The 26,587-nt window shown below is 35.6% G+C and overlaps 2 protein-coding genes across 3 annotated transcripts; both read left to right on the top strand.

Moving 5' to 3' along the window:
• Window positions 1-700: 700 nt before the first annotated feature.
• Window positions 701-1,342, top strand: LOC136801979 (P2X purinoceptor 7-like). The gene has a single exon (XM_067058673.1). It carries the CDS (start codon window positions 896-898, stop codon window positions 1,340-1,342), a length of 447 nt encoding a protein of 148 aa, XP_066914774.1. The 5' UTR covers window positions 701-895.
• Window positions 1,343-1,781: 439 nt separating this feature from the next.
• LOC136801918 (MRN complex-interacting protein-like) lies at window positions 1,782-25,967 on the top strand. Of its 2 annotated transcripts, XR_010845930.1 has the most exons (6): window positions 1,782-1,864; window positions 2,547-2,718; window positions 3,031-3,147; window positions 3,724-4,313; window positions 21,823-22,371; window positions 25,590-25,967. XR_010845930.1 is itself a non-coding variant. In XM_067058598.1 (5 exons), the coding sequence occupies exons 1-4, from the start codon at window positions 1,805-1,807 to the stop codon at window positions 4,296-4,298; spliced, it is 924 nt and encodes a 307-aa protein (XP_066914699.1). In that variant the 5' UTR covers window positions 1,782-1,804; the 3' UTR covers window positions 4,299-4,313; window positions 12,795-13,356. The 2 variants fall into 2 exon arrangements, 1 of the variants encoding a protein (XP_066914699.1); XM_067058598.1 differs by lacking the exons at window positions 21,823-22,371; window positions 25,590-25,967 and adding an exon at window positions 12,795-13,356.
• Window positions 25,968-26,587: the final 620 nt, after the last annotated feature.

The following is a 26,587-nucleotide window of genomic DNA, read 5'->3' on the forward strand; positions in this document are numbered from 1 at the left end:
GCTAGGTACTCTTAGGTTCCAAATAAACGGGGGGGTTCGAATAAACGAGGGGAGTGGGGTTGGAAAATGTTCTAGATTTTAATAAACGGGGGGGCCTAATTGCCGGGGGGGTTGGAAATTGTACTTCTGAAACCCAAAAATAGGCTAAAATCAGGCTATTTAGAGCAAAATAAGGGGCCTTCTCTTTGAAAGCTGAAAATATTCTTAGAGATTAATAAACGGGGGGGGGGTCCTAATAAGCTCCGGGGGGTGGAAAATTTTCGAAAAATTAACAAGCGGGGGGGTGCGTTTATTTGGAACCTAAGAGTATAGAAGTCTCTACGAATATTAAAGGGTAGTATTCACTTTTCGTCCTTAGCTGAATGTCGAATATACAAAGAATTAAAATCCTGGATGAAATTGTAATTCTGACTCGATGATGATTTGAAGAGTTGTGAGTTCATCTTCAAGAACTCAAAACCTTTTTCAAATGGGAATCTAATTATTATGACATTTGAATCCTTTGGTTCTGCTTTATTTCTCCCTGTTTGAATTTTTATAATTTCGACAGGTACTTGAAGTAGAAACTCAAAATACTTTAAAACAGTGAAAGTTTAAAAGAACTGCGGCAGAAAGGTTTCAGCTCTTGTATGATAATTTGTTCATGACACGACTTGAGCTATTTCTCAAATCAAAAGTTAGTGTTAGAATGGCATTCATGATGGTAGACAGGAGTATTCTATCAATATACTTCGCGTTTGACCACACCCTTAATACCAGGTTTCGCCTAGAAAGTGAAAAGTTGTTTTTAAAGTGGTTTATGTACTCGCGGGAATTTTCTAGATAGAAAACTTTTCCGTTTGCTTCACAAAAATTCTCATTTTATAGTGATTAAATTTAATATTCCGAATACTCGATGAGTGGCCCAGAAGAAGAAAATGGTTTTATTAGCAATGTTGAGTCAGGTAGAACTCAAAATCTTGAATGGTGTTCGTGTGGAAATTGTAGAATTGAGAGTGAATCAAGTGACTGTAAATGTTGTTGGGAAGTTGAACAATTGAATGCCAGATTCGTGCAAGAGAACATCACATGTATTAGGAACTTTTCTTCCTTTAATACGCTTTTCTTGGACAAAACAATGCTGGAAATGATGTTAAGAGACAAACATTTTATTAGAGGCGATCCTATAGACGACAAACTAACCAATCGTTCCTATCGAGTTGCAGCTTATAAACAATTCAATACATGGGCTTTTAGAGTACGACAGTTAGGCAAGAGAGAACGGCGAGGTCCATTGCCCTCATGTGTTGTGGCAAGGATTAGAAAAAAGTTTCCTGAGACTGATGGCAATTATGGATACTAAAAAATAAACATTTCGAAGCTTCATTCTTGAGGCTTTCTTTTCTACAGAAGTCTAAGGGATTTTCTACTTGTTTAGGATTTTCGTGTTTTAATTTGAGGAAAGAAGCAAATAAACCTTTCCACTGATTGTGAAACAGGTTCAATATAATTTCGGAAGTCTAATTTGTAGCCTTCAATTACTTTCACCCACCCAAGGATGCATGGTCTTATGCTTTACAGCACACTGATTTGCCCCTGATCAACAAAGTATCTTCATTATCGAGATCAACCCCTTTTTTCAACCTTAAGAATTTGCACTCAAACTTGATCATTTTCCATTACATATCGGGAACATCGGTCGACAGTATTATTATAATTGTCATTTATTACTTTACGGACTCAATTAGGCACCAAGAGGATGGAATCTAGAAACAGAAGCTATTGATCTATTCTTTTTTTGTAGAGAACATACTAAAAAGTAAAAATGGTACAAGAATTCAATGTGGTGTGCTGTTATTCGTGTCAAACCTATCAAGTTGACCAGGTATTATTAATTATAAAATTTCAATTGAACTCGGAGGCTATTGAAATTCTGAAAAGATATACTTTAGGCGTAGAAACTTTCGCGAGCAGAAACTTTCGCGATTTTCGCGAATTTTGGCCCTTTTCGCGAAAGTAAATGTCTTTAAAAATTCTAGGAAGGGCCATTCGCGAAAGTTTATGCTCGCGAAAAATTCTTGACAAAATAGAAAATCTGTAAAACTTCAAACTTTGAATAAAATGTAACTTTTATGGCACTTTTTAGCCTGCTAAAAGACTAATAAGTCAAATGTTTCAAGCCAACCAAAGAAGTATTTGTGTCTCGAAGCCATCTTTTCATGTGAAAATTCTCAATTTTGCGTCTTGATTCGCGAAAGTTTATGCTCGCGAAAAATATTTTTCCGTTAAATTCGCGAAAGTAAATGTCGTGAATTTCGCGATTTTTCGTCCTCGCGAAAGTTTCTGCTCGCGAAAGTTTGTACGCCTAAAGTAGCTTGTCCATTAAGAAATTTTGTAGGAATCTTTTATTGGCGCAATTGTTTATAGACTTACACGTATCGAGTTTGAATTTGATGGTGATTTATATTCGCCCCTTATTCGAAACACGGAGATTTTCGCTGTTTTTTCAAAAAAGAGAGCTAGCGAAGTTTGCAGTGGTAAAGCTCTATTAATTTTGTATCTTTTAGGTGAAGAAAAGTACCAACAAATGGACTTGTAAAATGTGCCAAGAGAAACAAACATTGAAGCAAGTTTTCTTCAGAGGCTCAGGGAAGGATTGTAGGCTTCAAGCTCAGCAAAGAAATTTAAATAGACAAAGACAAACTACTCAAGATGAAGAGGCTATGCTTTCAAAACGAGGTATTTTGAAGTCTTATCTAACTTAGTTTTGATCTGGTAATACCATTCTCGGGATGGATTTTTCTTAAGGGATATCATTTTAGGTATGTACTTTTATTTTCATACACCGTATTTTCAAACAGTTTTCCTTTCTACATTTCTTTCTTATTTATGTTATGTGAATGTCAGCTGGTAAAACGGGCCCAGTGAGTAGTTAGTATCTGGAATTATGTTCGCTGCCGCTGTTCACTCAAATAATAATAATTTTCTACGTGTACAATTTTTTCTGGAAGAACTTCTTCTCAATTTAGCCGTTTTTGTCTTTAAATACAGATGAAGAAGAGGAACACGATGATTTTGACGAAACCCACGATACTTATCATCAAAATTATGTAAAAGATCCAACACAAAGTAGATGGAACGCCTTTGTCAATAAAGAACAGAGTTGTGGTATGATTCTGTCAATTCTTTGTTTATTTTTTCCAAAGTTGCATCGTATCCTTGACTGAAGATTTTCGGGCGACCAAAATCTTAGAATTTCGCCAGTTTACACTATGAGATTCTGTCAGTTCGAAGCAATGGAATAAAATACCTTATCGGGGAAAAAGATGTCGGGGAAAAGTGACGAAAATTTTGAGGGGGTGACGAAATTTTTCCCTGCTGACGAAATATTCTCCCGATATTTTATCACTCGACCTCTATGCTCGACCAAAACTTGCACCCGATTTTCTTATCCCCAACCAAAACGTTTACCTGAAATTTTATACCGCAACCAAAATTCAAATCTAATTTACCGAATTTACTGCTTTAAACGTCTAATTACAAGATCCATTTTCGAGCTAGTGAAGGAAACCATTTCTTTTGGACAGTTTAGTCGGGTGAAAGTGACGAAAATGCCTCTAGGTGACGAAATTTTTCTTCGACGAAAGAAAACCCCGACTAAATAAAGCTCTGACATTTTTTCCCCGATGAGGTATCCATTCTGATCAAAAGCTAACCTTTCTTCTCATTTCTTTCTTACTTCAGATCTTGATTCGGAAGATGCGCCGCCATCAGTTGGATTCCGGGGTGAATATATTGGTACTAAACCAAGGAAGCGTAAATCTTCATCAGTGAACGAATCTAAAACAAACAATCACACAGAAAACGTTCAACGAAAGTTTTTCAGATCAGTAACCTCCCTGGACGGTCGAAATCATATGCAAGATTCGTATGGTTCAAAGACTGATTCTCCGATAGAAACATTTCCTAAACCAGCTAATACTGAAACGTCTCGAAGTAAGTTCTTTCGAAGTCATAAGACACTGAAAAAACCGTCCACGATGAACTTGAACAATGAAATAGCACCAAATACTTCTAGACAGGACGGCAGATACGAATTTGATTATGAGAAATTTTGGGATGATAAAAAGTCGACATTAGAAAGCAAGCAAGAGGGTTTGACTGAGACATCATTTCTAGAATTACAGTATGGAGACGAAAACTTGTTAGCCACAGAATGCAAAACGACTACTGAAACAAAGACGTGCAACGATTTTAAAAAGCCTTCCAAATGGTCCAATTTTTTAACGGTTGAAGATGAAGTTGACAGTGACGATTAATAAATGGAGAACAAGGTATGAATTTTTATTGGTCGACTGATTTCCAGTTATTTAGGCCTTTGATTTAATGTTATCTTTTGTACTTTTCGAGACAAGTTTTGTTGACTCGTTATAAATGATGTTATGGAACATCAGGTTTTGAATTCGAATTTTAACTAGCTTCGATAAGAATGAACCATTCCATTTTGAATCCATACAGAGGGACAGACGAATTTCCAGGGGGTAAAAGACTGATTAAGGTATGAGAAAAATTTTTCCGTGGGTTCTTTTGCAAACTTTGTCATTTTTCAGGGGGTTCTCGCACATTTCTAAGAACATTTGTTTTTCAAACCCCCTGTCCCTGCCCTGTATGGAAATTTAATGGAATAGCCCAATTCACATAAGACTAAGAGTGCGACGATTCGATTTATTATTTCCTCCATGAAATTAGAAAGAGTGACAGTCTTCATTTTGGCTCAATTAGCATTATTCTATAAGCTTGTTTGGTATTCTTGGAAAGTTAGCGTTTATATTGTAATTTTGTGTTATTTTTTGAGCACGTAATCTCTCCTCTAACGAAGTATAGGGTTTGTCATCGTTTCGAAACTTCGTGAATCAGATTCTTATACTTATATCTTTGCTTTCTGAATAAATTATACCACAGATTTCATGGTCAGTTGTTCCTCTGATTTCAAAAAATAAACGGGAAGGATGAAAGTAAATCTCTTACTGCTATTTCCTCGTTACAACAAATACTTCGGCTTATCTTTGTTTGTAAATTTCACATTGAGATGTATTGACTCAAGGCACGTGAGCGTAATCGTCTTAAAATCATTTAAACCCGAGATTAATCACTCCTAGAAGCCGTTAGATTCTTTATGAAATTTCAACATACTTGAAATATGCCTAGCTGTGCTATACTCTTATCTGTTTATGAAAGTACTTTCAAACTCCAACGCATTACTTAACCATTCTTTAGATTCAAAGTGGATTTAAACCAACTTTCAATTCTCAATTTTCGGTAAAATTCACACTGGGGAGTCTTGGCACGGACACTTTGACGCCTAACTGTGCAAATTTTTCGTTAAAATTTAGCTTTGGACCGAGCTCAAAGATAAAGCTTTTCGAAATGTATGTTCTGGTTTTTTTCCATGATTTAAGAATTGGTTTTACCCTAATGTTTCTCTATAAAGCTGTATCAAATCGGATCCTATCATGCATGTTCTTTTGTTTCAGAAAAAAATATTGCTGAATCTGATCAGGGAACACTTGTTTGAGAAAGGAAAGGTTTCATACAACCATTAGATAATTCTCAGTGAATTATGACTTGAAAATTTGATCGAGCGCGTGAATTAAAAGGGATAAGCTTTTTTGATGCTAATATTACGCTTTAGAGCTTCAACTATTCAAAAAGATTTGAACGTAAAGTATCTCAACATGATGAAATTCTTCACGTTTGACCTGGACGGTTTTGAAAATTTGTTGGCAGCTTCTGGATCGAATTACCAAGTTTATGAAATTTCCAATCATGTAAGGGAAGAAAATGTTGAACGGTGGGAACCGTGGGATTAGTCACCAGTGAAGTATTTTACTCATTTCTGAACCAATTTTCATGTTGTGTACATTGCGATATCCTAAAGATCTTTAGTGGTAAACTTTTGACCGGTCTTGTTTTATTTTGATTTCTCTAACTGTCAATATCAGCAGGTCAATGTGTAATATTTGGATTTTGGCAAAACTTCTTTCTCATTACAAGTACCTCGCACCTGCCAAGGTGACTTGAGTATTTTTCACAATCCTTTAACTTCCTTTCTCATGGTATCTGCCAAAGTTTTTTAATACAATGTCCTTTTTCACTTGGATAAGATTTGTTAGTTTTATATTTTCATAATGCAACCCTACCTCGGAAACTGCCGACACAAAACACATTGCCACTTGAAAGAAGTCCAGCCTTTACGAATATCGATATAAACTATACAAATGGGCACTGTTCACAAGTAGATCGAGAAATCTTAAACCTATTAACTGGGCAAGTTTTTCATGAAATTATTGCTCTAAAGATTAAAATACGAGTAGTATTTAGTTCATCCAAGATTTTATTTTGCTATCAAACGTTCTAAGTTTTTCACCCGTTTGCCGAATAACTCGATCAATTGGAGTATTTCAGTCTTTCCGCTAAGCGACGCATAGTATAGAAACGTACAGACAAGCGTTGATTTATTCTGTTTCGATTATCATTCATATCATTTCTAAAAAGGGAAACTCCCTCTATCATCTGTCATGTTTGGTGTAACAAAGGAATGTTTCTAAAGTGTTTCATATTTTGATATTTGAATCAGTGATGGTTATAATTAGAAACGTCTGTCGTCTTTGACGGACTTTACGGATGTCTTTGCGTCTGGCCTTCGACAGGACAGTCTCTGTCCAATTTTATATTTCCTATAATAATAAATCTACAAGGGATTGTTCTTACTGCAAAGCCCTTCCTTAATTGAATTATTACCTTTTGGTTAAGATTATTCAAAACCCCTTCTTTATTCTTAAAGCTTTACCACCACTTCTTTAGCTCTTGTTGTGACATCTTTCTATCTACAATATTCTTATGTCGACCAACCCCATTGCTTTTACTTTAAAACGCTTGTTCTGTGAACCAAACTCCCAGGGTGGTGATTGACATTAATAAAAAATTTCCTGCTTCCCTATAATCAACTTTCGGGGTTTTACTTACAATTTCCATAATTATGAATCACAGCCAAGTCTTTTTGGGACCTGAATCATATTTTTGACATTTGTGTTTTATTAAGGATCTTCGTTATTCTTCGAGGTGGTTTAGATTTTCAAAATAGCTCAAATAGCATTTTCTCTCAGACGTGAACGGAAAAAGCATTAATCAAAACACTTGTCAAAATTATAACGAATGACATGATTGTATTATAAATCAAAAGCCGATCAAATCTATAACTAATGTGTAACACAAACCTTCCAATTATCTTTTTCACTTTTCTCTTGAAATTCGGTCACAGGATTTCCCGAGAGCATTCTCTTTTTTCCTTTCACGGCAAGGTGATCGCGACATTGTGAGACTTTAGGTGACAAGGTGAATAATCTCTTCTTTCGATCAATTTTTCATGTTGAGACTTGTTATTAGTTTTCAAGTTCCTTGATTGTTACATGTTGGTGAATCTCCCAGTGGATGTTCTGGATTAAAGTTACAGTGCATAAAAGGTTTTCTCTTTTGTAATTGTCAGTTTTATTAGCAGAGCCACCACCCTGAAGTAATATAACCCATTAAAAGCAAAGTTTAAGTAAAATAATGGGGTGAAAGCTTCAGACAGAGCTGAATCTCAAAACAAAATTTAGATAAGGTTACTTAAACTGCAATACAGGATAGCTTTTGGGTTTCTTTGATGTAAAAGCCCTCCTTTCCACATTATATTAGTGAAAACAGGCATAAGACTATGTAAACAAAAAGCGGCGAATTGCTAAATAAGGTAACTGTTAGGTGACGACCGTTCTCTACATTTATTAACTACGGTGACCCATAAGGCTCACGGCGTACTTCAGGTTCTGACACAATTGAAGCTCACATATTTTATAAGAACTGGACTTGGCTTGGGGTTAATGGCCCAAAAGGCTCAAAATAGACACTACACACTTCTGACAAAAACAATTCTTAAAGAGTTTTAATGAAGTTTTAACTATACCTGTATGACAAAATATATTCTGGTGTAACTCAAATAGAGTCTGAGTTACAAGAGACGAGTTGAGTTATCGAGTTATTCAATTAAATAGTTGCGTTATCTGGTGTGCATGTCCTTCATGGATCATTATTGGCTTGAAAATTTTATTTCCCAGTTTGTTTAATCGGGCTTGATAAAGGTTTTTGAAAATTTATTTTACCGACTAAGTAATCACTCGCAAATCGTTTTTATAACTCTGCCTAAATTTCCCAAACTAGAAAAGGGATTTTTATGAAGAACATGTTGAGAAGTTTTTATTCTTGAGAATATATTTGTTGGCTTGAAAATTTCTTTCCAAAGTGCGCAGTGTCAGTTGAGCCTAGACAGTTCTGGTGCACAAAATTTAAATTTTCAAATAAGTTACGAAATACTTTTTGAGATTTATCAGATCCGATTATCATTTTAGTTAATTTGGGGTCAAATATTACTTCAATTTTCATATTTTTGCTAAAATTACGTAACGTGTCACAAAATCTTTTACTATTTTCAGACATCCAATAGCACTCTCTTGTTTACATTTTTGACAACTATTTGCTTCTACTGTCAACGAACTGATAATACAATCACAATTCAAGATTGTAGTTTTAGCGTTTTGCTGTTAAGTTACAATGACCACCCTTGAACCTTTAAGAGTGAAGTAATGATTACCCGTCACCTTTGGGATTTCTTTCTCCTTATCTCAAAGTGTCTGCGGACACCTAAGCCCAAAGCTCGCATGAAATTTAGTATGGTGACAAAACGCTAAAAAATGTTGCAAATTTTCTCGATTCTCTAGAGCTAGATAGGGCTTCCTCGTTTTACTTGCAAAATTCAAAGTATCATAAAGTATCGATATTATTTATGGATTAGTACGTGCTTACTGGAATCCAAATTTGGTTTATAATCGTTTCCCCTTTTCGCTTAACTGTCCTCTTTTGTTTACCCGGAGTACTCTTTCCCCAGATCTCCTCCCTTTTTATTGTATCAGGCGATAAAGAAATTCCTCAACTAAATGATCGCAAAAAAGAAGAAAGAATTTCCACGCATTATACATTTGCATTTCCTTAATTATTGAAAAGTTTATTTTTAGAGAGGTCTATACGCGCAAAGTGTTACTATATTTGTGATCGGTCGCTAACCAGTTAAAAGGTTGGATTCTGTTTTTTATAAGACAAAATTCAAGATTCTACCAAGCACGGCACCGCCGTTTCGTAGACTTAACATAGACAGTACTTCGTGCTACCCATGCTTGCTTGGTACAGCTACATTTCTCTAATTATGTAAATTATTCAAAGAAAAGCGCCTTACACTTGTTAAAATGAATCGAGTTTGCTTTACTTAGAGACTTTTTTCAGTAGCTCTTATCGATTCTTATAAAAAGTCATGTTTTTAATGATAGCCGTCGTTTGATGTTGATCGCTGGTGCAAGCGAAATATTTGAAGAGAAAAGAGGCTGTCAGTTTGGGGTCATTAGAGTAAACCATATTATAATTAATGCGAAATATTATTGAAAAAACAGTCCTTCTTGACGTCACGACGGCGCTGCACTGACATAGACCGGTTATTTAGCTGCTTTTATACAATTCTATTCTTTCTAGCGCCTTTTTTATTCTCTACATGATGATGTTGATGACGTTTATTTAAAAAGAAACAAAACAATAGAGTCTATCCTCTCATCTATGGATGTTTTTTTGTTTTCTTCCAACTCGGTCAGTGATTACCAAATTTCATTATCATTAAGGTTGTAATTGAGTGTTGATTTCATTCCAAAATTTCGTACATATCTAATGCTATTAGATAGGGGGTCGTTACCACAGGCCCACAGTCCCATCTTCCATTAGTTCCATCTTCTTCTGTTCTGTTTCAGTCTTATCCTTTGCCATTGATATCCTGATATCCTCTATTATAATACACAGTACGTAATAGGTCTACGAAAACTTCCCAAACCTCTGTTCTGAGCGATATTTTGGCAAAAACAATACTAATCTTATCCCTGATAAGTCCTTAGTCCTATCCATTAGTCCACAGTGCTATTTTGCCAGTTTTAATTGCAATATTGAGCTTAGTTTATGTACCAAATCTAAAAAGTAGATTTGGCTACGTTGACCCCACTGCCAAATTGATTTTGTTTTTTATTTTGCAGTGGTTCTTTTGGCATGAAATTTGATCGTTAGGATGCCATAAAAATATCGACACCCTTTTTCATCGAAATTCACATTATTACTTATTGACGTCAGAAAATGCTATACCAATTATGTTTTGCACATCTTTGCAAAAATACGGACAAAACATCTCTAGGAGATACAAAACGTTAAGGAAATTTATCTACCTAATCTTATTGATTAAATTCCTTGATTTGCTTTTGGGTGGGTCAGTTTGATTTCGTGTTTTAGTGGTTCTAACCACTGCGCTTCGTGATAGATCTATTCTTTCGATATCCACTAAATTTGCATAAAATCTTATCGGATTCATTTCAGTAAGATTTTTCTTTTTTCCACGTGATTCACTATTCATTCATTCATTCATTCATTGGCCCATTTATTTATTCATTCGTTTATAATTTTTCCCACAACCATTTCAGTCAAACCTTTTGTGTGATTTTGGTTAAATTCATCTCTTAGACGCCATCTAGATTTCTTCCTATCTGGACCTTAAAGTCACAGTCTAGCCTTTGAAGTTTATTCTTGATGTTAACTGATTTGGTGTTTTCTGTCATGAATTTTTTGGAAAGCGCAAATTGGACTTTCACCTACAGGAGTCAATAGTTAAAATGGTTCAAAGTAATACCTCCCGATTTGTGTCATTCCCGACTTAAACGCTATACGGAAACTTCTCAAAAAGTCCGACTTCTTTCTACTAGTTTGAAGTTCAAACTATTAATCTAGTGACAAACAACCGGCCTTTATGGGTGATTCCGTATAAAAAGTCACTCCATAAAGCTCAAAACATTCAGGGGGTAATTGAATTGTGAAACGAGAGTTTGAAACTGAGTAGAAAATTTCGCAATACGTGAGAGATTTACCACCTTGTTAAAATTCTACTGGACGTATTTCTTTGAAAACTGACCTCAGAATCTATATTCAGAGAATGTGTGTGCTGGATGGACTCGACAAAACACCTCATTTTGTCAAGAGCTTCAAATATTCCCTAACGGCTACCTTCCAGTTTATGAAGCACGGATATTTATGTATTCGATTTCAGATTCTGCTCTATATGGAACTTTATTATATGAAAACGTCGAATGTACGTCTTTCTAACGTAGCTCGGCAAACTTACTTCTAAAACGTGTTCTGATATCAGGCACAGTTTTTAGATAATGAGCTTTTTGCACGTTTTCCTTGAAGTCTGGGATCTTGTCGGGACTTTCAGACTTTTCGAGACTTAGTGTTTTCAGTTTTCATTCATTGCAGAACTACCAGGAGGCTTTTACTCTTGCAGACCTGTGTAGACCTAAGTAATGGTCATACTTTGGTTGAAATTTGGAACTTTTTTGTCCTTTGGTAAATAAGTGGGTTCTTTTTCTTTTTCGAAAACTTTTGGAAAAATGGAAAAAGAATCATGCTTTTTTATAATTATAAGCAAGTGTTTGCCCCTATATCAGGCTCGCATTATTCTTAGCATCCTATTGTTCTTAAACAATAAAGCCATTGTTCAGGTACCAAAAACTGAGCCTGCATCTGCTTATAAATGTTATGCTTATATAAAAAACATGTAAACTGACGAGCCTTGCACCGTAATTTCCTAAATATTTGTAGTATATATATATAGTATGAAAATAAAATGTTTTCTCCTGTCAGATCTACAAACAACAAAGAATGGCCGAATTCTTTTTCCTCTTAGAGAGACGATGTTATAATGAAAGGGTAATTAGTCCTCTCTGGGTCCCTCTGTCTTTATCCTGACTTGGGACAGGCTGACTGTCATTCAAGACAGGCAGGCGACATTACCCCAGCGGCCTGTACAAGATGACAACAAACTCCAGGTAGACTGGATATATATATAAATATAAAAGCAGATTTGTATGAAGTTTAATGACGTTGACTTTTCCAGTATGCAATTTGCTTGATCCCCGCCCGTTAAAAACAAGAGATTTCATCCAGTTTAGCATTTAACTCTTTTATTCATTTTCGAGCGGCTGCAAGATTTTAACCGGGTAAATGAGACAAGGATGTATGCAAAATTTCCACGCTTAAAAGTGTACTGTTCTACTTTGAAATCATGAGCATAATAGTGTAATACATAATCCAACAAAATAAAGAAAATAAAAGCAAAGCAACGCATCACAAAAGATGACACTCTTCTCGACGCTCATTAAGAAAAAAACCTTCCGTGATTGATTTAATTGTGTACGCCGTGTATAAAAGAGACATGAGTAATTGACAACTGATCAGTATTCGAGTGCAGCTCCAACTGATCACTACTCTTCTAACAAAAATAAACTCCTGCTCGAATAACACAGGCTAAAACAGAAAAATACATCAATGTAAGTAGCATTTATCTGTTTCTTTAGCCTCGGATCACATTTTTTTGTTTACTTTTCTTGATGAATGGTTCTCCAAGTTATGTGATTACTCTCTTAGACTGTTCTGTCGTTTTGAAGTTGACATCTCAACGAGTTGACGTATACAATGCTAATGTGTTTTCTCTTGTGGTTTTGCTGCGATTTTTGGATGTATTATTTCTCATCATTTCTCTCAGAACTTTGTTTACTTTGCTTACATATCTGTGGGATATGAATACATTATCTGAAGGTCTCGCTACTGTTTTATTTTATCGTAAACGTTTATTTCCTTTATAGATTTTTCAACCTCACAAATATTTCGAAAGAATTCACACAATCATGGCTACCTTATTGAGATGTTTATTTGCTCTTTGTGTTTTGGTCTCGTTAAGTTATGGACGACCCAGTAACAACGCACCGCTTTCATGTACACAACAATGCTTCGACAGAATGGACCTTTGCGGCCCCATGGACTTAACATCATTGGAAACATATTTCGATAAATGTTTCAAAGACTCGAAAAAATGCCGAGACCAATGCCGTAAAGCTGGACAACAACCTTCGTTGAAAGCAGCAAAGACATTCGATAAATTCGAAAAAATCCAACAAGCGTACAACAGTTTCAGACTCCGCGTTTTGAAGATCCGAATGAGTAGTTACTCAAATTAAATTGACGTGAATACCAATTTGGTTACAGAGTGAACTGGAGTATGCTTTTCGTGTAAGATACTGTGCGTGGTTTAAAATTGTGAGAAAAAATGGTTCAATTACTTATCGCGATTTTGTAAACTCACTAAAACACGATAGCCCACACACAAACACGGAGATGGAAGGGATTTTTATGTTGTTTTTTGTTGTTTTTTGTTGTTAAAAAATGGATTAAGACAATAAGCTATACTTATGACATTAAATATAGTCTTGGTCATGCAAGCTCGTGCAAAAGACTTTGAAGATTTTTGCTAATTTAATTTTGATTATTTTAACAGAATTTATACATAAGAAAGTTATAGGTAATTTATATTGTAAAACATAGTAGTGATGTTTAATTTATACTGAAAGTTTTTTTTTTCTTTTGTCATCTTTTAGTTTTGGTAGTGACCGTAGTATTTTGTACATACATAAAATTTAGACTTACTGTAAATGGAAAATTTAACGAAAATTTATTTGAGAATGAGAAAAATATCGACTATCCGAAAGTTAAAAATTTTCATAAGTCAAATAATCTGCTCAAACTTACAAACTTTGACAGTCTCTCCCCTCCTTTCAAGTCAAAATCCGCAAAGAATCTCAAGCACACCGAGAGGTCTCAAAAAACCAATCTCTTCATTGGAGTTAATTGCTATTAAAGGTACCACTCTGGGTAAAGGCTTTGCATTTTTTTATTTGCCTAACAATAAGCATGAGTGGTAGGTCTGATTTCAAAAATTACGAAAAAGATACTGATATTAAAATAACGGAAACTCGGGTGGGACCACCCGATTAGAAAATTCGGCACAAATTTCGTCTCTTGTGATAAAAATGCCCTACAATTTCAGCCCCACTGGAAAATTGACTTTGATTTCATCCCCATTCGAAATTCAATGGAACAATTGCACCCCAAAAACATCCCCGAGCTGGAGACTCGAGCTAGATTCTTTATCCCCATTCGATTGAACTTTTTCATACCCACTCCGGGAAAAGTTCCACCTGGGCTTTGAGACAGCGGTGTCACTAAAGGACATCTATCTATACAACATTCCAGTCTGAGTAAATTCTAAAGAGCAATCGAGTCTAAGCCAAAAAGTTACTGATATTTTTGAAAAGCCTATTGAAGAACTGGGTGTCAGAATAGGGTAGATAAAACTCTTGCTTAGATCAGTGATTTATGGCTTGTTACGATTTCGCCGCATTCTTTTGATTAGATGGTATGTCTTGAACAAATATAAGGCAAAAAGTTTTTTCCTATGTTTTTTTATTTGGTTTAAGTATCTGTCAGTATTTTGTCATCGCCAAGGAGAATGGTATGTACTGACAAAATGTCATTAAAAATGGACTCAATTAAAAACCTCAGACAAATCTTCGGAATTTTTAACTGCAAGTCGTGTATGCCTCCCTACAGGTTTTACAAAATTGCCAACACTTTTTTGACGTCAAGCGTTAAGTATAATTAGATAAAGATTTGATTAAATTGAATATTAAGAATAGGTTGACTCGTGTCGTGGGTTTGTTTGTATTGTAAATTCCATGCCATTTTTCATCTGTTTCTAATAAACTTCATTATAATTTATTCTGAGAGGGTTGTCAGGGGTTTTTAATCCCCTAGTTTATGGGTTATTTTCCGGTGTGTGGAGTATATTTAGACATGTATACAGGAAAACCACTCCTACTTAGTAGGAGTATTAATGCTGATGTTCAGCACTATTTTTGTAGAATTTTCTTGAATGCAGAATGCTTAGGTCTTATATCTATCAAAATGAAACTTTCAACGCCCAGCCGTGCTTGTATCTTCAATAAAGGTGTCGTGTGTATCAGGAGTTTTGTACCTGATGCTGTCACCGGGCCATGATATCCTCCATTGCATACATGTGTTCTCATGAAAAATCAATACACTTGACGCTCATTTTACTACAGTAAAACCTCTAATTAACGGACACTCTAAAAGGCGGACACCTGTGATTAGCGGACAATTTCATTTTCCCCGGCCGTTTCCTAGTCAAATCATCATAAAAAAGTTTCTAAAAGGCGGAGACTCAATTAGCGGACCCTCTGTGAAGCGGACAAATTTTTTCGCACGAAATGGCCAAAACCCCTATTTTAGCTCTCCAATTAGCGGACGGGTATATCAAACGGGTCACAGACGTGCAAAATCGAATTTTTTTTTTATTTCAAGCACTTATTATTATTTAAATTATTTCTACAATTTCCAGTTTCCCTTGACCCATTCAACGAATTTAGGTGGGCCAAAGAAATCATAAATCACTGATTTTCTTTTATTTGTTAAAAACTAAATTGTTGCGTTTTAATAACCTTTCTCTTGTTATTCTATGGCCTAGTGTCTGCAGATAAGTACTTTAGACCCTAATTTTGTATTTTCGACACCCTGGCTGGGATGGCCTAATTTCAAAATTGGAGCTGCGAGATCAAAATTTTCTAAAAGGCGGACACTTCTAATTAGCGGACACTAACCCCTTTCCCCGATGGTGTCCGCTAATTAGAGGTTCCATTGTATTCGATAGTCTCCCTTATTCAATGAAATTTAAAGTCCCCGTCAACAAGAAACTCTCTTAAACGACGCTCCCTTATTCGATGAAAATACAATTCCCCTTGAAGATCAAATTAGAGAGCGTCAACTGTATCCGAAAACAGAAAGTATTCATACAGAGTGTTTTGTATGTTTTCAAAGGGCATCAGTAAATGTATTACCGCCATTTCCTTACAAAGCATTTTCCCATCTTACACCACGTGAGCAAAGATTTTAAAAATTCATTTGTTATTTCTGCATTGTCAGCAAAGAGGCCTGCCTACATTCCTATATCATAAAAAAGAATATATTTAAAGGGTGTAAACTGTGAATTTCCAGCTGATGAGGATGTTTTTATGAAATTTTTATGCACATACACGAACCCCCTCTACATTTGCAAATGGACTGTCTGTGTCAACACAGTGCTTTTTACAATGTAATTACTTTTTTGTCAGTGTAGTGCAACCCGATCTAATATTCTGTCATAACTTAATTGCTTTCTGATCGAATTGATCGGTCTTAGTCAGTTTGCATGTAGTATTGACTTTTTGACCTGTTGTTTGGAGTTTCATTTTCCTCAACTTGTAATATTAGAGATGGATTCGTGTAACTTTACACACATCCATTCGAAATCAAAATGTTTTTAGCCAAAATTTGTTACAATAGGAAATTTCTCCGTTAAGTGATTATTCCAGAAAAACACCCCATCCAGCCCCATCCCTTCACAGCGGACCTTCATACTGATGAGGTTTTTTTCGAAGGTTATTCTCCCTTGGAATTCGGATTAGATTTCAGTTAACCCTTGTATTTTGCTTTATTAAAAGAGAAAGAGACCCCCTATATTTTCATCGAAATTTCATAACTCCCTTAGCTGATTGAAAGAAGAAATTTGACCTCGTCAAGACGGAGTAGAAGAGGAGGGGAGAGTAGATAATCTTTCTATTAAACCATTTTAAGAATTCCCCTTTCTAGGGTTATCATCAACATCCCCCCTTTTCATTATTTGAATGTTCTAACCCTCCCTGGTGTTTGGATTTCATCACTTACAATTTTGGTTTTTGTACAAATTTTTCCTCCCTTCTTTTACGTTAATACCTCTTAAGAAGGAAGTCGCCTTCAATGGTATTTATTATTTCTGTGCTTTCGCTTTTCAAGTGATGTGGTTGAAAGATACCCACAAGTCTTACCAATATTGGCACCCCTTCTGGCCGATCTTTTCAACATCAAGACTTTCGTTGTTGGGCTAAATTACTTTAAAGTACTTTCCCTTTCGTTTGGTTGCTAAATACCTCTTTGAACCCGACGGCCTTGTGAACATTTATTATTCCCTTTTTCCCCATAAGTTGAGCTTATCAAATGGTAGTGACCATTTCTAGAATTGACCTTTTAATACACCCCTACTCACAGACGGACTGAAACACGACGAGGTTTGAATATTCCCATGTTTTTATATGGCTGGGACTTGATTCCATTGTTGATGGAAAAATCAACACAAAATTTTTGCAGTGTGGATTTGTTCATTTGATTATTTTCAGCTAGGGTGAATATTGAGGTATAATTTTCCACTGAGTAAGCTAGGGTGAAAATTGGATTCAAGTTTTCCACTGGAAATGATATTTTGGTCAACTTTTTCCAGTAGGAGGGGTGCCACCGGGTCTGTGAGTTAAAAGGGGGTTTAACAAGAAGATTGTTCAGGCACCAGACCTTGTTACTATTGTAGAATGTGTATGAGTTGTAGCCTGGGCACTGTTTTTTTCAATTTTTATGTGATGTTATATGGTAATGTTTTGATTTATTTCAGTACCTTAATGGATTAGTTATTTTTAACATACATGCTTTTCCTTGTCAAAACATTGCTTGTGAGCTTTTCTCGTCAAAAATATTTCCACTGCTTTATTCAACAATATTAGATTCTTCATCTTTTCGTTCAATTTCAGTAATTTCTTCCTTATGACTTCTTGCATAACCCCCACAATAATACCTTTCTGTGTATTTGTTTGTTCGAAGCTTTGGAATCTCCACCAACAAACTCCTCGCATTTTTGTTTGCACGTAAATCCTCTCTATACAGTCTATCAGTTTCATTATTTCTATGTCTCGACGTCATTCGATATTCATCCAAGTAAAGGTTAGCATTCTATAACACCTATATCAACCCTTATTTAGATTTGAGCAAATTGGGTTAGAGTTTACCAACAGGTAGGATTGACTCTAAATGTCTGAAGTCGTTGCATCGATTTTCTCTTAGAGAATCTTGAATTTTAAACGAGGAACAAAGTTCTTTAAAATTTAACAAATTCAAGCCTTGTGGTTCCTTTAAAATGAAAAACTGTGTCATTTTTCAATAATTCAAGTGCTCCCAAACAGCCCCCCTCTCTGTGATTCAATTTTATCCCATACAGGTCTGCCATGCACCAAAATGTTCCCAAACCAAATGACCTGGTGCACAAAGATCTGTATTGTACGTAGTTACATAGGTATGTGAAAACTAAGAAATAATTTGACCCATTAGTAGAGGGCCAGCATTCTCAATTAAAACTGCGATTGACTATGTGGTTGAACGTCTGGAGGCGTAATCATTATAGAATGATAATTCGTTCAAGGTCAATATTTCGCAAATTTGGCAACGGATCCTATTCCTTATATTTGCTTTTCTTTTTGATTGAATTTGTTTCAGGATTTATGAAATCTTTGATATTTTTCATCCCGTTCAGTACCTTGTACCAGTACAAGAGGGTCGACTGTATGTTTGTTAGCTCTGGTTTAGAGGCCCACTTTTCGCCCTGCCTATTCTAATTGTGAATTATAGTGGGCATAAAGTGGGCTGTCTGAAGTCAATACATTGCCATCTTTTCACGTCAATACAATGACTTCTTTCAATACAATTTTCCAAACAAGGATTTTAATACCAATTTTGTGCCCACTTTCTGCCTACTCTTACAAGTGCAATAGGCAGGACAGTAAGTCGGCCGACTAAACTAGAGCTTACTTACTTGTACTTGTTAGTTTAGTTGTGTTATCAGTCTGAAGACTGTTCTCTGTCATAATGAACCATGACTCTTGTGTTTGAGTGCATTCTAGTAAAACGCATAAGAAGATTTCCCTACTTTGTCTTCCGTGTTTCTGTTGGTCGATCAATTTTCATTCGTTTGTTTGCATTGAATAGGAGCTTTTTCCTCAAGCAGTTGTTGAATATTCTTATCCAAGTGTGCAAGATAGCTTGCTTGTTGTTGTTAAGTTGATGCATTAACTAAAAATTTTTAAGCCATTTCAATGTTCATTGATTATGAGCGACCGTAGTGCAGTGGTAGAGCATCTGGCTACGATGCGCACCCCCAGCCGGGTCATACCAAAGATTTCCAAAATGGTACTTGATGCCTCTCTGCTTGATGCTCAGCAATTAAGAGAAGGGTCAAGGGTAAGTGGAACAATCCAGGGAGAAAGAGTGGCGCCCTCCAGTAACCTTCAGTTAGATAGCTATCGAAAGAGGAGCCTTCGGGTCGCCTCTGACTGTGGTCGCAGACTTACTTACTTCATGTATCGTGCATGTGTCAATTTGTCCAAACGAGATAGTTTAGGGTGTTGATAAACTTTTTCACATCCAATGAAGACAATACTAAAGCACTATTCAAACATTTACTACAATCTGGCCACAGTGGCTCACGCGAGTACGTTAATGGGCTTTAGTCGTTGCGTTAATGCGTTAATGCTTGAAAGTTTTCACATTCTGTACAGAAATCCATTTTATTGACGTCCCTCTCCCCGACTAGAGCAAAAAGTGAAATTTAAGATTCAAAGGTTCTTAAGCTTGCGGGGGAGGGCTCGAAGATCTTTAAATTGTTAGTTGGTTGCTCATTCATTACCAGAGATATTTGAACAACAGTTATTTAGGGTGATACCATGTCGTTATAAAAAAATTGCAGATCCAACATTTCATTTAAATTTGAATTTTCCATCTTTGGGGAGTATGGAGAATTGCCAGCTCGTTACCTTCATTTAGCTTCCTAGGCTCCATGTCAACAATTAAGTTTTGGCAAACAGAACGATGCAGCTTGCCAAAAGAACCACTTCTTGCAAAATAAGGTTTTTTAAAAATGGTTTTCGTTGAATTAACTTTTACTTGCAATTAATGATTCGTCTCTTGCTATAAAGATACGTAACTAGGATTTAAACTGAAGCTGTCTACTATTCAGGGCTAAGTATTCTAAATTCGTTATTTCAATTTCAATTAATTGGCTGAAACCCTACCATTGCTCGAATATCCTTAATGTTCCTACAAAAGAAATATTTTCTCAAAGTTCCGGTGATTGACACTGCTACAGATATGGGCGTGATAATTAATTACATAATTATTGACGCATGCTTCTTTTTCCGTTAGTCGTCTGTTTATCCCGTGATTTCTCTTCTCTAACGTATACATGATGTTTAAAAATTTGTTTTTACGAATCTGAATACACCTTTTCGACCGTAGTTGCGTGGTGGCGCGTGCCACTTAATCATTTAATTATCCCCCTAAACTCTAAACTCGATCCAATCCCTTTTTGACACATTTTTATATTGTCTATAGATGTGAAAAAAGGACTGGGACGGTTTTAGTGGGATAAAGCGGACAAAAGAATGTCCGCGCGGCAATTGGCGGCTACAGTCGAAAAGATGTATAATCGACGAAAGTCGGAGTGAATATGTGACCTGTAATGATTGATAAAAAGTATTTTGAAATTTTTGACAGTTTTCTCATATCCAATTTCTCAATCATGATTTTTGATCAAATTCTCCAGCAAACCTTCCTTTGGTTCCATAATTTGAAGTGACCCTTAAGTGGAGGACCTCAACATCGGAATGCCCCTTATAAAATATGATATAACGGTCTTTAACATATTGTAAGATTTTAACGTTCTACAGTCGTTTCCATGGTGAATTGACAGTTTTGAACGCCTATACTTTATCTTAATCTTGTCCTCAAATGATCGAAGATCAAAGGAGAAAAGATCAACTCTTACCTATGTCAGGAACACCACCAATTAATATTTTGTTTAGAATGTGCTACTTAAAAGAAGATATTTTGGCCGAAATTTATTTGGCGGATGGCCGAAAAAGTTTTTTCGGAGGGAATTTAATTTGACGGTTAACTTGAAAAATTAAATATGGCGGGAATTAAATTTGGCGGGAATTAAATTTGGCGGACGAAGGACATTTTTGTCCAAAAAACACCATTAAAAAAGTAAAAAACTGTTTTAAAGCCTGAAATAGCACACATTTGGGGGAATAAATAGACGAACTTAAATTTGGCGGGAATTTAATTTGGCGGATGACGGAAAAAATTAAATTTGGCGGATCCGCCAAATCCGCCAAATTTTCTTCCCGCCAAAATTTCTTCCTTTAATGTATACTAGACGAAACCCCCATATGGTTCCCATTTTTGGCCATTCATTCGGAGGGCTGTAGCTTTTAAGGTTTGGAATGATATAAAATTCTTAGCAAATTGTCTGTTAAATACACCAGTGAGTGCCCGAAAAAATATTGCTATCCATAAAATTCGGACTATTTTATCCAAAATTGTAAAACAAGTGCTTTGACTAAAAATTCGTACGATTGTACAAAATTCCCTCTACTATTAGAAATTCTTCTAGAGCAAAGAACAGAGGAAAAGAAGGTTTCTATTTTTACAAATGATATGCTACTTAAGGACAGAGAATCTATATATTGATCACTTTGACAGATCGCATGTCGTTTATCAGACGAAAAGCGGAACATGGAATCCCCTTTCTTCCGTTAGAGGGACATCCTAACATACATCAAATTGTGGATATATAGGTATCTTGAAAATGAAATATATAATTTTTGAGCGTTTAGCCGGGAGGATTCCTTATATGCAATATTCCACTCGTTCTTCAAAGGTACGGAATTGCTACAGTATATTATTTTTTTCATATTGAAGTAATGATTTTTATTGTTTTTCTAGCAGTAAATCGGAAGTCTTTTTAAGAAAAAGTCAAATAATTGACGTCAATAATATTCAGAAACGAACTGACGTCTAATTTCATGAGCATCGTTTTTTTTTCTATTCTTCGTTTTTATTTTCCTCTTTCTCTCTATATTTCACCAGATTTCGCCAGCCCGCTGTAACATGTTAGATATGGATGCTGATTCGTTACAATAAAATCAACATCAAAATGGCGTTTGGGCGATAAAGACAGATTTCACCTCCTCCTTCAACACGCAAGAAAATGATCTTTAGACAACAGAGGGATGGGTAGACGGCATCCTTTAGAGAAAAGTTTATCTATCTTCCCATTGGTTCCTCAATCAAAACAAAGTCTCGTGTCCAGCTCTCTTCAACACGAAAACCAATCAACATCCGTAAGCCTCGCGCGCCGTCAACCTCAAACAAGACGCCCGTCACAATGTCATCAAGTGGAAGTCAACTTCCCGCCCGCATCCGCCATCACAAACGTAGAACATCCATCCAAAGATTCTTTAAGAGATGAATTTTATTTTAATACAAAGCGAAAGTTGGATCAAGCCTCCAAATTCATTCCGAAGAAAAATGTTATGATACCTTTGAAATTGCCACCTATTTCGTCAAACGCGTCTTCGCTTTCGTCGCACTTTACTGACGGTCAATCATTGAATTTAATTGCCACTGCTAGCAAAGGTGAGCAGACTTTCCTTAACTTTTTCACTTTTTCCCCAGGAGTACTCAATTGCTAAAGGAATCATTGTTTGTTCAGCGGCGAAAGGTATGAGACTCTACTATATAAGTGCATCTTTTTCCGTTTTAAGTATAACATTTTTAAACATGTCCGGCTAAGAATCGGTTCTTTAAAAAACAATAGGACCTTCAAAGTATGTACCGACCCTTAGCAAATAGCAGACAGTACTTGTTAAAAAAGATAGAATAAACAGTTCTTGAAAATTTAATTTTCATCATTTTTTTCATCTATTAACAGCTGTTGATAACTTGCATTAGTTGTACTAGATTTTAGGGTGGTCGAAATCCGAAATACCATCGCTACACGGGGTTTCTCTTATCCAATGTTTTATTATGAACGTGGGTTGATCAGAAAGAAGTTGTGATCTTTGTTGGTGTCTGTTATTCTCTTTTGATCTTTTCTTTCTCCGTTACATTTTTGTCATTTTTTGACATCACCAAAATCCGTTACATGTCAGCGTTGCCAAAATTTTCGTCTCTGAATTTGATGAAAATAGATTTTTCGTGTTATTTTGTTATTTTTGTTGTTACAAAAAAACGTTTTTTGAATGTTGCTGCCAAAAATACTAACCTTTCGCTTTTTTAAAGTTAGAGCTATTTTCTACGAATCCTATAACCAGCTATAACAAGTGAAAAATGAAGTTTTTGAAATTTTTGTAAATTTTGCTTCCATATAGACATTTGCCGAAGAAAATTCCTTTTAACAGCCAAAGCCTCTTTCAAAAACTGTAATCGTGTTACAAAGGCTCTTTCTCCTTTCTGGTAAAACTTCCATTGGGATAGCGACCCTTTGTTGATTAATGGACCTTTATACAGTAGTCTCTTTAACTCGAACCTCTACAAATTGAATGTCTCCTTAAACCTCGAACAAGTTTTGTTTGTCCGTTTAGTTAAAAATGCCTTATAGACCTTTCTCCATAACTCGAAAGTTTTTTAACTCGAATACATTTTCCCCTGTGCGTATCGAGTTATGGAGACTCAACTGTACTGTGATTTCGATGGTGATCTTGTTTAACGGGAGCCAGTAACAGGCTACTTAATGGCATCGAATCGATCCTAGAAATACCACTGGAATGTTTATAAGTAACTCAGAAAGTAAAGTAGTTGTACGGTACATGTGATCCTCAATTCCGTCACCATCACGTACTATGATAATTTTCTTGTTTTTTTGTTCTTTCAAATGAAAAAGAAAACAACAAATCAATAACTATTTTCACAGTAAAGACTTTTCGGCATACGCTATCATGTGCTTGCAATAACTCTCACTACCAATATTTTGTAAACACGAGAAGTGATAGCCAAGTAAATGACGATTTGTTTTTCTTCATTATTTCGGAATTCCATCTTTGATTTTGAAAATCTCTCCTGGAAACCATTTTTCCCTGCCAACAACATACTAAAGTTGATAATCTTCATAGTCGAAAGGCTATTTTATATCTCTTTTCGCATTTTGTGAATTTTCTTGATAGATGCCCAGTCAACTACTGTGGCTACTGAACAATTTTTCTGGTCCTCTGAAATAATCATATGCTATTTTATCCCTGCTATTTTGAGTAAGAACATATTTAGCTAACCCTGGGTTTATAACTTAGCTAGATTTTCTTTTTAGAAGTATGCTGAAATTTTAACCGCAGTGACCCACTAAATAGCCCTAAATATGTTTACTTGACCATTACAAAGCTGTAAAGGGGTCATTAAAGAAGACAATTTGATTAGATACATACGTATGTAATTATCTTCTAGTTCTAAAAATAGCAACCAGATTCTTTGATGTGCACTGGGCTCCCGTTAGTAATTACCTCTTCGAAGTCTCGCCTCAACATTTTTCTCAGTGACGTTTTTCTTGTCACATATTACCACACCATTAGATTTGAAGAATGAAGTCAAAGGAAATATGAACATTTCCACCACGCACTTTGTTTGTTTTGTACATAGGAGGTCGTGCACAATCAGAAAATCTAACGGTTTTTCTCTATTCTCTCACGTATGTCAATGATCTAATAGGATATGGGCGTTCGAAGTAAATAATATCAAATAGGAGGGTCTACTACTTGCTTTAATATTGTAAGATCGGTTTTCTTGGGTTCATTGATATCTTGATGAACGAGAACTATACAGATAGTTTTTTGTCGTCTTTAATAACTAGAGTTGATAATTTCCCATTGGAATAAATATATCTAAACTCCAGTTAATACTGGAGAGCTGTTCAAGCAAAAGCCAAAAAGAGGTACAAGAGAGGTACTCTTTTGCTATTGGATTCTTTCCAAGAAGTTTTCTTAATTCATATAAGACAAGCAGCATTTCTCCATAAATCAAAAACCATTTCGTAATGTCCGTTTTTTGGTAATAAAAAACAACAGGAAAATAATTGCCATGATTTCTCAAACTATATTGTGAATTTTACGTCAACTCTGATGTCACCTAAAGTTGGTCAGAATGACGACAGGAAATTGGGTTCGGTTACGCCATAATTCATGTTTAAATATTACTGACGAATATTTTGAAAATGATATTGTGAAATGGATGTAAATTTTAAATGAAATTCTCATTCCAAGCATAATTTACTTTGGTCATTACCATTTTTACACTGATTCCATTGATGTCACTCGAATTCGGGCAATAGCCTTAAGACATGCTATTTATTTGACAACCATCTTTAGCGAAAAGATACAACACCCAAATTAAAATGTTCCACCTTTTCGTCAAATTGAAACTCCTTTCATAAAATTTGGCTTGGTAAAGGGGTCATCCATATAGTGTGTACACACAGTGAAGGGTTAAGCAAAAGCGTGCGTCTATTGTTTGAATGACGTAATTTATATTATTCACTGCGTACAAGAGGGAAGTGGGTGTCGAATATTTGGAAAGTTTTGATGTGTGTACTACATATATGTAACCTAACCGTAACCGTAACTAGTTACCATTTGAAACCCTAAGAACAAATTGCTTTGTAACGTGAACATTATCCTGATGAACTCTTATAATAAAAACGGTAATTCTGGTATCTTAATAGAATATCAGGTTGTCGAGCCCGTTCTAAATCGAACTCCTTTAACAAGAGAGGTCTTTTTCCACCTTAACATGATTCAAAACCACTAAAATTGCTTTACCGTGCGTATACCATCGAGCCAAATAGATTTCAAATTTTCATTTCATTTTAGAGCGAAAATGGAAGCCTTGTACATGTGGGCGAAAGAAGACAGCTAAAGACGATTTGTCCAATCTGAAAGACAAAACGGTATCTGGATCGTATCAAGCCGAAGAAACGCCACGTTTGTTCTCCGTATACGTACGTTGGAAGACGTATCGCGATGGCACAAGTGAGTACAACTTTCGTACGTTGCGCGATACATTCCAAACATTCGGAGAGATCGTAAATATTGTGTTTAAGACTCGTAACAGCGCTGTTATTGTTTTTACGACGAGTGATGCTGCGTGTACGGCAGCTAAAGTGTTTATGAATGTTGGACAAGAAATGAGATTGTATGTACGCTGGTTGAATGATATGACATAATGCAAACAAAACAGAATAGACCCTTAAAACGATAAATAGTTATTTTCTTGTTTGAGTTCTATTGAGGATCAAAGAATTTGACAGATTTTATATTCCTTATAACCGATCCAAGCAACAAATTTCGAGACATCCCTCTGGCTGCCATGACTATTAAGCATTCACGCCTATTCGATCTTGGAAATGGAAATAGCGTTCTCGTAGAGGAAACTTAACAAGGGCTTCCTAAACAGTAGGAACCTATTCTCATAAATTAATTTTCCAAGGAACCTAATCTCATTAATTAATTTTCCAAATTTTCCAGGGAGTTGTTAACCCACAAACACACATTGGTTGTTTGATGATCAGCAGACGAGTATGCGGTTCAGTATTTGATAGCATTCCCGTAAAATTGGCTAAAACAAGGATCGATTTTTGCCTGAAATTGGCCTAGATTTTCTCTATACTGTAAGGGTCTAACTTATGAGACCCCAATGTTTTTTATGGTTTTCAAATCGCGGTAGAATTTAAATATAAGCGTAAATGTGTTTTAAGTTTTTACTGTAAATAGTTCAAAAAAATTTGAGAAAAATGATTCCTGATAGTGGAATAACTGTTGCTAATTTTCCAGCATGAGATTCAAGTTAATTTTCTTGTAATGTGACGTAG

The sequence above is a fragment of the Clytia hemisphaerica genome, unplaced genomic scaffold, assembly GCF_902728285.1.
Source record: "Clytia hemisphaerica strain Z4C2 unplaced genomic scaffold, Clytia hemisphaerica genome assembly, whole genome shotgun sequence".
NCBI classification, from domain to species: Eukaryota; Metazoa; Cnidaria; class Hydrozoa; order Leptothecata; family Clytiidae; genus Clytia; species Clytia hemisphaerica.